The sequence below is a fragment of the Sphaerodactylus townsendi genome, linkage group LG13 (genome assembly GCF_021028975.2).
Source record: "Sphaerodactylus townsendi isolate TG3544 linkage group LG13, MPM_Stown_v2.3, whole genome shotgun sequence".
NCBI classification, from domain to species: Eukaryota; Metazoa; Chordata; class Lepidosauria; order Squamata; family Sphaerodactylidae; genus Sphaerodactylus; species Sphaerodactylus townsendi.
The window spans coordinates 32882661-32895260 of record NC_059437.1 but is presented as its reverse complement, the minus strand read 5'-3'; the positions used below and the strand labels follow the sequence as shown (position 1 = coordinate 32895260).

The 12600-nt window shown below is 46.5% G+C and overlaps 1 protein-coding gene across 3 annotated transcripts in view; it reads right to left on the bottom strand.

The window, feature by feature from the left end:
* Window positions 1-1445: 1445 nt before the first annotated feature.
* Window positions 1446-12600, bottom strand: part of PHKA1 (phosphorylase kinase regulatory subunit alpha 1) — a 32068-nt gene continuing 20913 nt past the window's right edge. For 2 of the 3 annotated variants that reach the window (XM_048514505.1, XM_048514507.1), the window contains exons 21-34: window positions 12249-12337; window positions 11844-11980; window positions 11186-11342; window positions 10019-10098; window positions 9214-9292; window positions 8995-9124; window positions 8593-8694; window positions 7271-7386; window positions 6640-6678; window positions 5441-5485; window positions 5139-5294; window positions 4225-4278; window positions 3902-4102; window positions 1446-3361 (exon numbers count right to left, since the gene is read on the bottom strand). In XM_048514505.1, the coding sequence (XP_048370462.1) occupies window positions 3188-3361; window positions 3902-4102; window positions 4225-4278; window positions 5139-5294; window positions 5441-5485; window positions 6640-6678; window positions 7271-7386; window positions 8593-8694; window positions 8995-9124; window positions 9214-9292; window positions 10019-10098; window positions 11186-11342; window positions 11844-11980; window positions 12249-12337 (1559 nt within the window). In that variant the 3' untranslated portion in view covers window positions 1446-3187. The remainder of the gene's footprint in view (window positions 3362-3901; window positions 4103-4224; window positions 4279-5138; window positions 5295-5440; window positions 5486-6639; window positions 6679-7270; window positions 7387-8592; window positions 8695-8994; window positions 9125-9213; window positions 9293-10018; window positions 10099-11185; window positions 11343-11843; window positions 11981-12248; window positions 12338-12600) is intronic. The other variant, XM_048514506.1, reaches the window with a different exon arrangement.

Genomic DNA, 12600 nt, shown 5'->3' with positions numbered 1-12600 from the left:
GTGCTGGGTTGTTGTTTTTTAAATGCCACCCCACGTCTGTGGCTTCATATCACATAATCGTGGGAGACAGAATGCCTCTGAGGACAGGCAGAGTGTTTCGAACTCACTCTTCAGCTCCCTTGATCAAGAGTTAGGTATAATCTTGGATGCCACCCTTTCACTGGAGGCCCAGATCACACAGCTAGGAGGGCATTTTTCCCACCTCCTCCAAGCCTAGCAGCTGTTCCCCTAGGTGCCTCATGCCAATCTGGCCAGGGATCTATGCAACTGTCACTTCTAGGTTAGACACTCTGTGCAGGACAGCCCTTGAAGTTGTTTCAGAAACTGCAACTGGTCCAGAATGCGGTGTTGTTGTTACCATACGGCCCTGGCATAGAGTGCTTATTCACAGAGTGCTTATTCACAGGTATCTTTATATACATTGGTATTAAAGATTCCCTACCCAGCCTCTTGCATTATTAATAAGCAGTCTGCTCTGAGCTAATTTTCCCAATATTGAGACTGCATCCAGGGTAACAGTGTGGGTCCTTATGTGAACCCTATGAAGAGCACATATGCAACCTGTGCTCTGCCAGTTGCACTGGCTCCAGATTGAATACTGGATCAAATTCAATGTTTTGGTACATCTAAAGCCCTCAACAGCCTGAGACCATCGTATCTGTTGGACTGCCCCTCTTGGTATACCCCCCCAAAGAGCATTACACTCTTCTGGGAATGACTTATTGATGGTCCCTGGGCCTAAAATCATCTGGTTGCCCTCAACCAGGACCAGGGAGCTTTTTGGTTTTAAATTATATGTTTTAATTCTATATTTATGTTGTAATGCATCATAATCTATCATACTGGAAGCCACCTTGATCCCAGTCTTACAGGGAAAGGGTAAGGTATAAGTCAAATTTAATACATAAATAAGAGCATAATTATAGGGGTTTCCACTTCTGTCAGCAGTTTCCCCAAAACAGTCCCAAAACTTTGTAGCTAGTCTTGAAGAGGGTCTATTCATTACGCTTGGGATTACCAAGATGGTCACAGACAAATTGGGCCCTGGGTGTAACTGCTGACTCAAGTATAGATCAAATTTATGAAGGGGCTGTGGCTGTGTGGCAAACACCTGCAGAAGGATCATACTTGATCTCTAGCAAAAAGATTTCTAATAGCAAAAGTTCCAAAAGATCGCTCTCCCACAAAAACCACTACCTGAAGACTAAGTTAGAAGGATCAGTGGTTTGACTCTATTTAAAACAGTTTCATATACTTAAACTGGAAAAAACTCTCCCCAAGGCTACTCTGGAGATTTACCAGCCATGTTTCCACTTCAGTAAAGTACTTGTCATTAATAATTCTTTATTAATAATTCAGTGCTACATTTCAGCCCACTCATAGGTTTAGTTCTAATTTTGCCATAACCAGTTAGTGCATGAAAAAAACACAAAACGAAACAATGATTAAATAGAGGTATTTTATTCTAGGCTTTTAATCTTTACTGAAATTTTACAATTTGGGGTGGGGGTTTACAAAACAAAGCCACACACAAAATCCTCCCAAACAGCAAGGTATGGAGTGGAGTTTCCAGATGTCATACAGCTGTGGTTGAATAGAAAGTGCAACTGGATAATTCGGTAAACTATCACAAAGTGCCATTGCAATAACCTGTCCAAACATATAAACCCAGTAAACACATTTATGAGATACATTTTTGCATCCCAGATTGAGATGGGGATAGGACAGGTTAATCATCCCGTCTCCTTCACAAAAGATTTGGCACTTAAAACCAACCACGCAAGCACAACTATCACACTTATTGCTTCATACTAAAGTGGGCTGTGTAGCCAGCCAGGCGCTGGGCTTCGAGTACAGCCCTTTTCTGGAGCCCATCCTGCCCTGTTGCCTTCCAGGAATCTAGCTCTGCCCCAATGTTTACCTCCTTTCCTTGGATGAGAAGCCTGGAGTCACATATTTCTGAAGTGACAACATGTACTTACCAGGGATTTCAGTCCTTTAATGGGCTATAGCGGGCTCTCCTTCCCAGAAAGTCATACTGACATTTTAAATACTTTACAAAGACATTCATTTCAAACACACAGTGGTAACTTTCAGCCCTGGAAATCTTGTACCTCACTATAAAAACCATTTTCCAAGCCCTTCAAGGCTTCTGTTCATTTGCTGAGAATCAAACAACCCTCTCTCCCACATGGCCCACTGTCAATCATTTTTCTTGGAGCAGGGCAGATGGAGCCTTAATCATTGTAGTGGCACATCCACTGTCACCAGCTCAGCTTCAGGCGAGTCAGAGGTCTGTTGCAAGCCTATCAAGCAATCCTCTCAGTGGAGGCAGGAAGATGATAGACCAAAAGCCCCCACCGAGGAGAAGAAAATGCCGAACCCTCATCTTCCTGCAGATGCACTCACTGACTCTGGCATGCACTTGAAATGACTTCCATTTGGTAAGTCGCTGCCCAGACAAGTGGTTTCTGTAGGAGATGGTTTGTAGTCCATGATAGTGCCAGGACTGACATGAAGCAGCCGAAGTTCCATCCTATGTCAGGGTATCAGTGAGTGAAGAGAAGCACCCTGAGGCTGGTGATGCTGGAGTACAATGGATTACATTAAAGGCACTCAAGGCATTTATACTGGAGAGACAACAAACAAGGGAAGACTAGTACCCTAGGTCAGAAGCAGCAGCACATCTGGTTGATTGAAGTTTCACAGAGTGCAGGCAAAAAATCTTAGCTGGTAACAAAGTCCGCAGCTGCATGCAAGTAGGATCCCCATAAAAGCAAATGCCCAGTGCATGAGAAGCCTTCTTGATCTCTACATTCAAACTCAAGCAGTAAGGCTGGGCGAGTGGCAGCCACCCGCCCAATGAGATCCCATCCCAGAAACCTCTGCCTGAGAAGCACAGAACCTCCTTGAAGCAAAGGGGTTTTTGTATAGACAGTATTCTTTGTGCGCAGATGCAGTTTATTGCACATCACTTGCCCTCTTGCAATGCTCAGAAGAGTCCCCTTCTCAACCCAAGGCAGATATTGCAGCACAAAGTTACTTTTCAATGGTACTGCATCAAGGCAATTTCCATCACCAGAACTGGATGGCTTTGCTGAGATGACATGATCCAATTGTCAATCAGACAGCAAAATGTAAATCCATGGGTTGTTCTTCCAGTTCATGCAGAGAAACCCAAACTGGCCTATTGCATGGAGCAGCCGCTGCTAGGGAGGAACTCCTGCAGGTAGGTGACCACAGCTTTGGAGAGGTAGGTCATGGTGCCAAACCTGCCACTAGGGGCACTGTCATAGAGCAAGGCGCAGATCCCTGTGGCTGGGTCCTTTTCCAGCATGTTGTCATCAGCACCCAGGACTTTCTATTTCAGAAGGGAAGGAGAAGGAAGATGCGTTAATGCTGGAGTTCAGCATTCAGAGTCGACACTCTCCCTCCCCTATAACCACATTTTTATAACTCTGTTGTTCTGCAAAAAAAAATCCAAACAAGTACATGTTTATCCATTTTCCACACTGCTTGGAGCTTGCACAGATTACTTTTGCAGAGTTTGGGTATTTATGCTTCAGCCATGTATTGGAGTGGATCCAAACATTCTCCTAAGAGCCCTTCTCTAACTTAAGTGGCTTTTCATCCAATAGAAAAGCTACTTAAGTTGGAAGAAAGCTCTTTAGGCTGGAGGAGGGCTTCAGACTTGGCTCAACCTGCGGGGTGGTAGCACTGGGGTAGGATCCACCCCATTCAGTTGACATTTCCTGAGAACAGCTGGAGGATTTAAACAGGGGAGGGCTGTGCAGACTGAACGCTGCAGCCCAGCATTTAATGGCAACGTACCCCAACGTTTCCACTCAGAACAAGGCTGTGTTAGCTTCGAACCCCCAGCCAGACCAAAAGAGGCCTCTACCTGTTCCTCGTAGAATAAGTCATTTGCAAGGTGCACTATCTTCTCCACCGCAATGATGCTGCCAAGGCAGGGCACCTCCACCTCCGCCAACATCGTCAGGACCAGAATGGCCTCTACAAAGAGCTGCCGGTATTCTGGCTGGGGGACTCTGTTTAGGACAGACTCGACATGGACTGCAAACTTGATCTCTCCTGGAGTCATCTGTTGGGAAGTGGGGAATGCAAACAAGAACACACAGGAAAAGAAGAAGACAGCAATGACTGGTGAACAATAGAACACCCTGCAGAGAAAGGAGAGGGGAAAGGAGGAGACTGAACTTTTACCTCTCTGGTTGTTGAAGATGGAAGAACAAAGCCTTCCACAGATAATCCATGGCACTATAGACCAAGACAAGAGAAGTTAAATAACATAACATTGTGTTGGGTTCACCGCTCTGTGCTAAATGCATTTCAGTTATAGGAAAGTATATTTTAATATTATTTTTATATAGTACACCATTTTTAACTCTTGTAGCTCACACATAGTTTTGCCTGGTTCAGAAGCATGGGTATTCCTGCATCAACAGGGACCACTTCCACAGGGGGTATCATCTGCGGTGGTTTCTCTCTCACGTGCACAAAGGTTTATCTGGTCTATCTCTAAGGCTTCCACACAAACAAGGACTTTATATCTTCCACTTGGATGCACTTCCCTGCCCAAACATGGAGCCAGAGAGCATTTTTCCACTAGCGGTCACAGAAAAAATTGCTCAATGAGCCGCTGTGGTGTAGAGGTTAAGAGCAGTGAACTGGATTTGTTTTCCCACTCCTACAGGTGAAGCCTGCTGGTTGACTATGGGCTAGTCACAATTCTCTCCGACCTCACAAGGTATCTGTTGTGCGGAGAGGAAGGGAAAGCTGCTTTGAGACTCCTTGTGGTTGAGAAAAGCAGGATATAAATCTAAATTCCTCCTTCTCATCCCCCCTCCCCCCAAAATATTGCTCCTTAAAGTGATTAAGCATTCTGGAAGTCTTAGCTAACATTTGTCCTGCTTGGATGACAGGTACTGTGATCCCAGCTCCAAAGTAAGGATAAAAGCCTTAGACAAGGAACAGGGGGGAAATGGCAGGGAGAGACAGAGGGTACTTCACCCTGATAGGTTGGCTGCTTCCGCACCTGAATAGCCTCCTCAGGGCCTTTAAAATGTACTATCGTAAACTTGTATACCCTGCCCCTTCTATAAAGCTCAGGTTCTCACCTTCTGCAGGATCTTCCAGACCTTTTGGTAGAATCCCACTGGGACCCTGTTGAGGGCCCCGTCCAGCCGCCGGCGTCTCAGCCACTGGCCTTGGCGCCCATCCTTGGAGGGACGGTCTTCTGCTTTGCCACTTTGTGGTATGGAGTGTCCGGATAACTGAGAAGAGAAGACAGCTTATGCTTGGGCTGACCAGAGGGCAGCAAAGTCAGGGAGTCCCCAGCCTGGCACACAGCTCTCCCCAGAAACAGGGAAGAGAAACCTTCCAAGCCCAGCCCAGTTGTATAAACAACAGTGCTGTTTACCTGAGGAGCTTCCATGATAGTCTCCAAGGAGTGCAAACCACCAGACTAGACATAAAGAAAACAGAAAGTGAGAAAGGAGAATGTATCATAGTCTGCTAAGGGGGTCCAGCCATGGTGGCATACACTGCATTGGTTACAGACAGTCAGCAGCTGGTCAGATTGGTCTCTGAAGACAGTAGCATTAGAGACAGTTTATGACATGAAGCTGCAGCTTGTTTTCTGCTAAAGCGAAGATGTGAGAAAGATTTACAAGCCCTCTTATTAGAAAGCCAGCAAGGGAAGGTGAAGTAGGACACCAAGATGGCCTGGAACAAACAGCATCTTTGCTGAGTCTCAGTAGCACTGGGCCTGGATGCAAAGTCCCCATCAGTCAGCAGGCAAACCTTTGCAGCTGGCAAAACAGAACAGCTAGGGCATCTCTGGGCTGTTCCAGGAATAGTGAAAAGCTGGCTGTTGTTCCACCCAGCAGTTATTAAAGAGTGCAACATGTATGTTCCCTAACAGAAAAAGGCCAAGAATTTCCTCAGTTTTTACTTCTCTGGGGGAATGCTAATAGGGTAGTTTATTTATTTAGATATTTACACTCTGTCTTTCTCCCAAACGGGACCCAAAGAGGTTTACAACAACATTCTCTGCTCTTCCATTTTACTCTTACAACAATAATCCTGTGACTGGTCCATGGTCATCCATGGACTTGCAGCTCTTGGTTCAAATTAGCTGCTACACTGTGATGGCACAATATAGCCCTGCAAGAGACAGTTTCTATCAGAACCAGAACACCTCACGTTGTCTGTCAGCAAGAAGCAGAGAGGGCAACAAGTCCGCAAAAGTGCTGGCACTAGCCCGGGAACTTCCTTCCCTTGGCTTCACTGGAAGTCTACAGACAGGACGATCTTCTAACCATGCACCCAGAACACTGCTTTGAAGTCCCACTGAGCTCTTATTCTTCCACAGACTTGCTAGACTTGAATCCGGAGAAAGTTTCAGCAGTCTTAGAAATTAGACTGAAGTTGCATTGACAAAACTTCTCCCTTCCCCTATTTTCAAAAAAGGCACAAAAGCAACTTTGTCAGAGAGGACTACAAGCGTGATGAAGCACCAGCTCACTTGCCCATTTGCTCATGCAGGCTTAGAGGCATCTGCAGCTGGGCACAACAGGGGCAGCATTAGCCAATGTTTGAAAGGAACAAGGGATTCACCTTAAGCTCAGGGACAGACTGCCTACGTTTATCCAGTTGCTGAAAGAGAAAAAGAAGGGAGGGAAGAAGAACTTAAGTTCTTGTTTTAGTTGCAGGGAGTGTACCGGACACCGTGGGCATCTGATCCCTAGGGGAGAGAGCCCTCTGGCACAGGAAATCTGGGCTCCAGCTTTAGCATCATGGGAAGGCCCATTTGCAGGATCCCCCAGCAGCAGCCTGGGTCAGCCAGGCTTTAATGCCAAACCACCATCTCTCTTCACAAGCTTTCTGCAGACTGGTCTCAATTTTAAGATACGTCTGCATTAAAAGATATTGTCCACTCATGTAGTTCCAATGTGGTCTGTAGCAGGGCAGGGGACCAGGTTACTTCTTCCTGAAACCATACCTGATATCCCTCCAAGCAGATTCAACCTTTCTGTGTTCACCCTGTGGGCTTTTTCATTTGAAAACTGCATGGTAATGTTGTTCACAATTTTACAGAATGAACTTCAAGGAAAACAGAGGCAGAAAAAAACAATATTTGTGTGCAGAGAAGAAGAAAGAAAAGCCCAGTAGGATCCCCTTGGTGGCTAGAAAACTCCACAGTATACCAAATCGTAACTACTTCAGCTGGGTGCAGACTTGGCCTGACCTGCTTGATTTCACTTTTGAGCCGGACGATCCCAGCCCGTTCAGTTTTCGTTGCTCCAACTGGGCCAACTTCACGGATGGAGACAGCTGGAGTCAATGCTGAATCCATGGAGCGCACTGCAGAATGAGGGAGAGACGTCAAAATCTGAAAGTTTTCCAAGAACAGAGCCTTGTAGTCTATGAGGTTTTTATAATCTGTGCGTTCTGAATTCTCATTCTACACAAGAATCAGTAGTCACACAGGTTTTCACCAATCAGCCGCTGGCTAGAATAGAACCATCACAACAGGATCTGAGTTGCAAGTTTTGCAAGCACCAATTCTCTACTGTCAATTACTACTGCCACACAGGACAGATTTTTACAATAGTCACAGAAAAGGGCTGCATGTGTAAAAGTTGTATCCAGATTCAAAAAGGAGAACTTCACATTATTTAGAATTTGTGTACACTGTCTTTAGAGACCTAGGTGGTTCACTAGCAAAAACGAGGCAAAATAATGGAATATGGCTGTAGACCTCAGAAATTATTGTACGTATCACCTGTTTTTACTGTGCTTAATCCTCTTTCTGTGTTGTTTACAGCACACCATGCCTTAGATAGTTTGTTGCTCACATTGTTCTCTAATTCTCTAATCCTAGTGCTGTTGCAGTGTTTATTGGTTGTCTTACACTGTTTGATTACACTGTATTATATCCTATAATCAGCCTTGAGTCACAGAGCAAAAGGTAGACTATAAATGAAGTAAATAAAAAACATAACAACATAAGAACAAGTCACAGCACAAGAGAAAATAAACCCCAAGCAGCCTAAAATGATATTCATAAAACAATCCTTGAGCTAGAAGCCAACCACTAAAAAAAACTAACAGAGACGGAAAACTCCCTCTTTTAAAGTGTGGGTTAAAAGAAGTGTTTTGACCTGCCATTCAAGGGGGAGTAAAACAGGTGTCAAGTGGGCTGGGGTGGGGGTAGGGGTGGCATTCCAAAGGATATCGTTTGCAAGTAATCCAGTAGAACAAGAACCCTCTGGTGGGGGCTGGGGGAGTTAGAGCAATCTAGTCTCTTCCTAATTAAAGGGTTTTAAAACAAGCTTTGTAATCTGAGGATTAAAGAGAACAGAAATACTAAAAGCAGGGAAGGAACTGATCCCAGGAAGTTGGAGCTCTGCTGCTTGGACAGCAGACAGCCGAGAGCAGGTATCCGCACATGGTCAGCCGATCAACCGTGGTGGGCATTGCTGATAAGGCTGAGGGATTTGTGTTGACCAGACTCAAGGCTTATCAGCCTCCCTCCCACCCAAAGCTCCTTACGGCAGCTTCACTCACCACTTCTCTCCACTCCAAATTCCTTGCCGCTGAGAATGTGATGCAGAAGATTCTTCATATCTGAAGGGCTGAGATTCATCAAGCTCTCTGTGGCTTCCTCAGCTGCAGAAAGGGAGAACCAAGGTAGATAATTCCTTCCCACCCCTATCCAGTTCCTATCACTTAGGATCAACAGCAAGTTATAGGCATTCCCAACAAAAGAGGCCTCTCACTCCAGGGCACAGGAGGCTGCTGGGAAGCACCAAAGCTTGCTCTTGGCCTTACATATGCCAAGCCTTGCCTCACCGGCCAGAAAAGTCCACCCCCTGTGTTCACTCATTCAGAGGCTAGATGCAGCTGCAATCAAGGAAGGACCTCCATCTGCCACAGCAGCACATGGCCGGTCAGCACAGGTCCACCCACCTGAGCAACACAATGACTGAGCCAGCTCCGTCGCCATCACCTGGATGATGAGTCCAATGCGCAGACGGAACATCTCAGCAAAGAGGGTCGGCTGAGTCCGGATGTACATGGCCAGGTAAACCATTATCTCCTGCATGGAGAGAGAAGGGGGGCAGCTGGTCACTGCTGCAGCCCCCAAACACTCCCTCAGCCAGGAATCGGGGTGCATTCATCTCCCACCTGAGTCAAGATGGATACGCTCATGTTTTTTTCACTGGCTTCATCAATCAGGCGGGTGAGCTCCTCATATGGCAAAGGGCTGTGGAGGAGACAATGCTGGAGATGACGGCGACCCCCAACCTAAGTAACTATGTTCCAGCACTACTAGATTTACATGTGCACAGACTGAGAACTGCATACAAAATAGGATGCAAACATGCCTGCTTCTTCAGCCACACCATTCCAAAGTCAGGATGATGTGCCTTTGGTGTGCATGTTTTGAATGCAAAAGCCAATACCCATGTCCTTTTCTCATCTCTGCAGCTTTCTTTCCTGGCTCTCTACCACCTAATCATCATAGATATCTCTTAATGTAAGGATAAAATGTTATACATGTGTATACAGTTATGCAAATCTGACATACATTCTGTTCATAAGGTTTGTATGGGTAGTAGAATATGCATAAACATATCCACCTTGTGGTCTCTCCATGCTGCTTTTCAACCATGGGAAGGTAGAGGAAGGACAACCTTCAGAGCCTCTTAGAGATACACAGAGGACTCACCATGGCCTCTCCTCCGCTGGCACAAGTACTTGGGGATACCTCTCAGCTAAGGATGCTGGGACACAGCAATGAAGCAGGCACCTCGCCTGTATGTGCTCTGCGTTTCACAGGGACTTGCAAGACACTGCCCACCAGCCCTCTGGCTGTCATGGCCTCCCGCATGCGCTCAAAACAAACCCACGTGCTCGGCACCGAACCAGTAAGTCCAATGAAAACTGTGGAGCAGGAAGTCTAGTCAGTGGAGCAGGAAGTCAGACTCACGCAGAGATGGTCTTCTCACGAGGCTCGGGGGGAAGCCCCACAGTCAGGTGCTTCTGATGTGACAGCAAGCTGGTGCAGGCCTGTCAAAAGAAAAGACTGTTGGGCAAGTTGTCAAGTTTCTTCATACGCAAGCTAAATCAGAATAAACCCTTATAATTATTCCTTAGCAACATCATAACAAAAGGGCCAAGAGAAACACCTTGGCCTATTAGCATAGAATGCTTACCTCAGGGTTTCACAAGGGCTCTGCAGTGCACAGTGGACTTGCAGAGGGGTTTCCTTGTGTTTTTCTGTTTTTATGCGAGGAGCCATGCTCTGCCTGCCCCAAAGCTAGCTCACTGGTCTCAATGGGCCTCTGCAGCTTTTCTTGGATCTCTTAACTCTGCCCATCAACTCTTCTTAAAGGGACAGATCTAATCACACCCACAATTGCAAGGTAAAGGGCTCAGTTAAAGCCCTTTAAATTGCACTGATGTCTATAGACCTGTGACAGCAGGTATATTGCTACTGTAGCCCCTTCCCCAATATACCCCCCAAAAGAAAGAGGCAAAGCCATTCCCCGGACCACATGCTGCTGAAGAATGGGACCACGTGCTAGAACCCCCTCCCTTCCACTCACACTCTCTCACTCACTCTCTCTCTCAAAATACAAGGTTGTTTGAAATAAAGTTATAAAAAGTCTCCCAATCATCGCAGAGGGCAGAAGCAGAGCAGGGGAGAAGGGGGGGAGCCAAAAAGAGACCCTGCTTGTGTTGCTCCTATAGATATATTGATACAAGCATTTAGAGAGGCAGAGGGGGAAAGGTGCAAAGCAGCATGAGGTTGTGGGGGGCGGGGTGAGCCTAGGTGGGCTGACTGTGGGAGGAGGGAAGAGGTCCAGGTCAAAGCTGTGCCCACTCCGGCTGCAAAGCAAAATTCTCTCCCCGAGGAGAACAAAAAGTGAAAGCAAGGCTTGAGGAAATACGTCTGTATAAGAAATCTTGAGGCAATGCACATTTGCCCCCATTATGCAGCATATGCCTTGTGTGTACTTGGCCCTTCTCTGTTGGCCACCCTCGTGCTCGAACCAGTCTATGATACAACATCCTTTAGTCAGTTATTCTGAGTCCTTGCAAACAATAGACCTCATCAGAAAATAGTTTCTTCTCTCAGGCTGGGAGCCACTACCTCATCAAGAGCTTCCACCTTCTTCTTCAAGATCCCAGAGATGTACCGGATCAGGGCCCACTGGCGAGTGGAACCAACTTTGCTGTACAGCTCCATGAGGAGATCAGTGACTGTGACCCCAGATTCACCATAGATCTCTGTATCCCAATCCGGTCCTCTGCAAAAGAGAACCACCATATAATTAAAAAATGGGTTCAACTTCAAGCCTAGCTTTAATCTCTGCCCACCAGAAGCCACCCAACTTCCTGTTCTACATTCAGCTCTGGCCTATAATGTTCTTCTACTTTCCACATCCAAGATGGCAGCTATCATTCTGCAGATCCACACAGCCAGGTTAGCTTAATCAAGAATCCACACACTGATAGCTGCAGAACTCATGTCCGAATTGTAACCAGAGCAATCCAAGATGGCGGCAGCCATGATGCACAGGCCTCAGATTTTACAAACTGAGCGAGGTAACCTGGGACTTTGGTATGGTCCAAGAGAGGCAACATATTAAAATTTCATACTTGCAGAAAAATTAGCCTAAGAGTCCCCCGCCCAATTATCCACTAATGTTCCTTTTCCTTCATCTAGGTGGGGGGCCAATAGCAACTTTAGCGCAGGAGCTACTTGAACCACCATAAAAAGGGCAAAGGGGGACCCGCCATTCTCCTACTTGAGGGTGTAGAGCATATAGAGGCAGTTGGCCTGGTCCTGGAGGGAGTGGCATTCGCGAAGCTGATCCACCAGGGCCTTGCAGTCCACATTCCCAGCTGCATCCTTAGGGAGGTTCACCTCAACAGGGATGGACGGCTTGTGGAGAAGAAGAGGCCACACTGACTTCAGGAGGACATTATGCATGCCCACGTCTTCCCCACAAAAGCCCCTTTGTCTGGCATGCCTCATGCAGCCAACAAGCAGAAGTGTTACAAAGTCAATACATTCTAATCAGACTACTTGGGACGGAATGTGTCAGGAAAAATTAGGTGGAATCAACAGTTCACAAGATCTACAACTACAGACTGCTCCTTCTCAACAGAGGAGCATCTCAGACCAAGACAGCAAAATCCAACAGTCTCACCTTGGCGTCTTGCTTCTGTGCTGAGCCCACTAAATTAACCGATGGCTGAGAACCCAGGAACAGCTTGGAAGGGATGTACATGTTCAGATCTGCAAGAAGGCAAATGTGCACAGAGTTGCTGGAGGGTGCAGGATCCCCAGGGTGTTGCATTTCACTGAAAAGGCCCCAAAGCCAGGTAGATCATGATGGAACTCAGATGAGGTCAGGAGATGGATGAACGCTCTGTGATGGAGAAATAGATCTCTGGAGGGCAGAGGGAGCTTGACATGGTTACACAGCTGGTATGGGAACTTAGGCTTCTCCCTTCTAACAGCAGCTTGGAGAACTCCCCTAGTAGTTCAGAGACAACTCA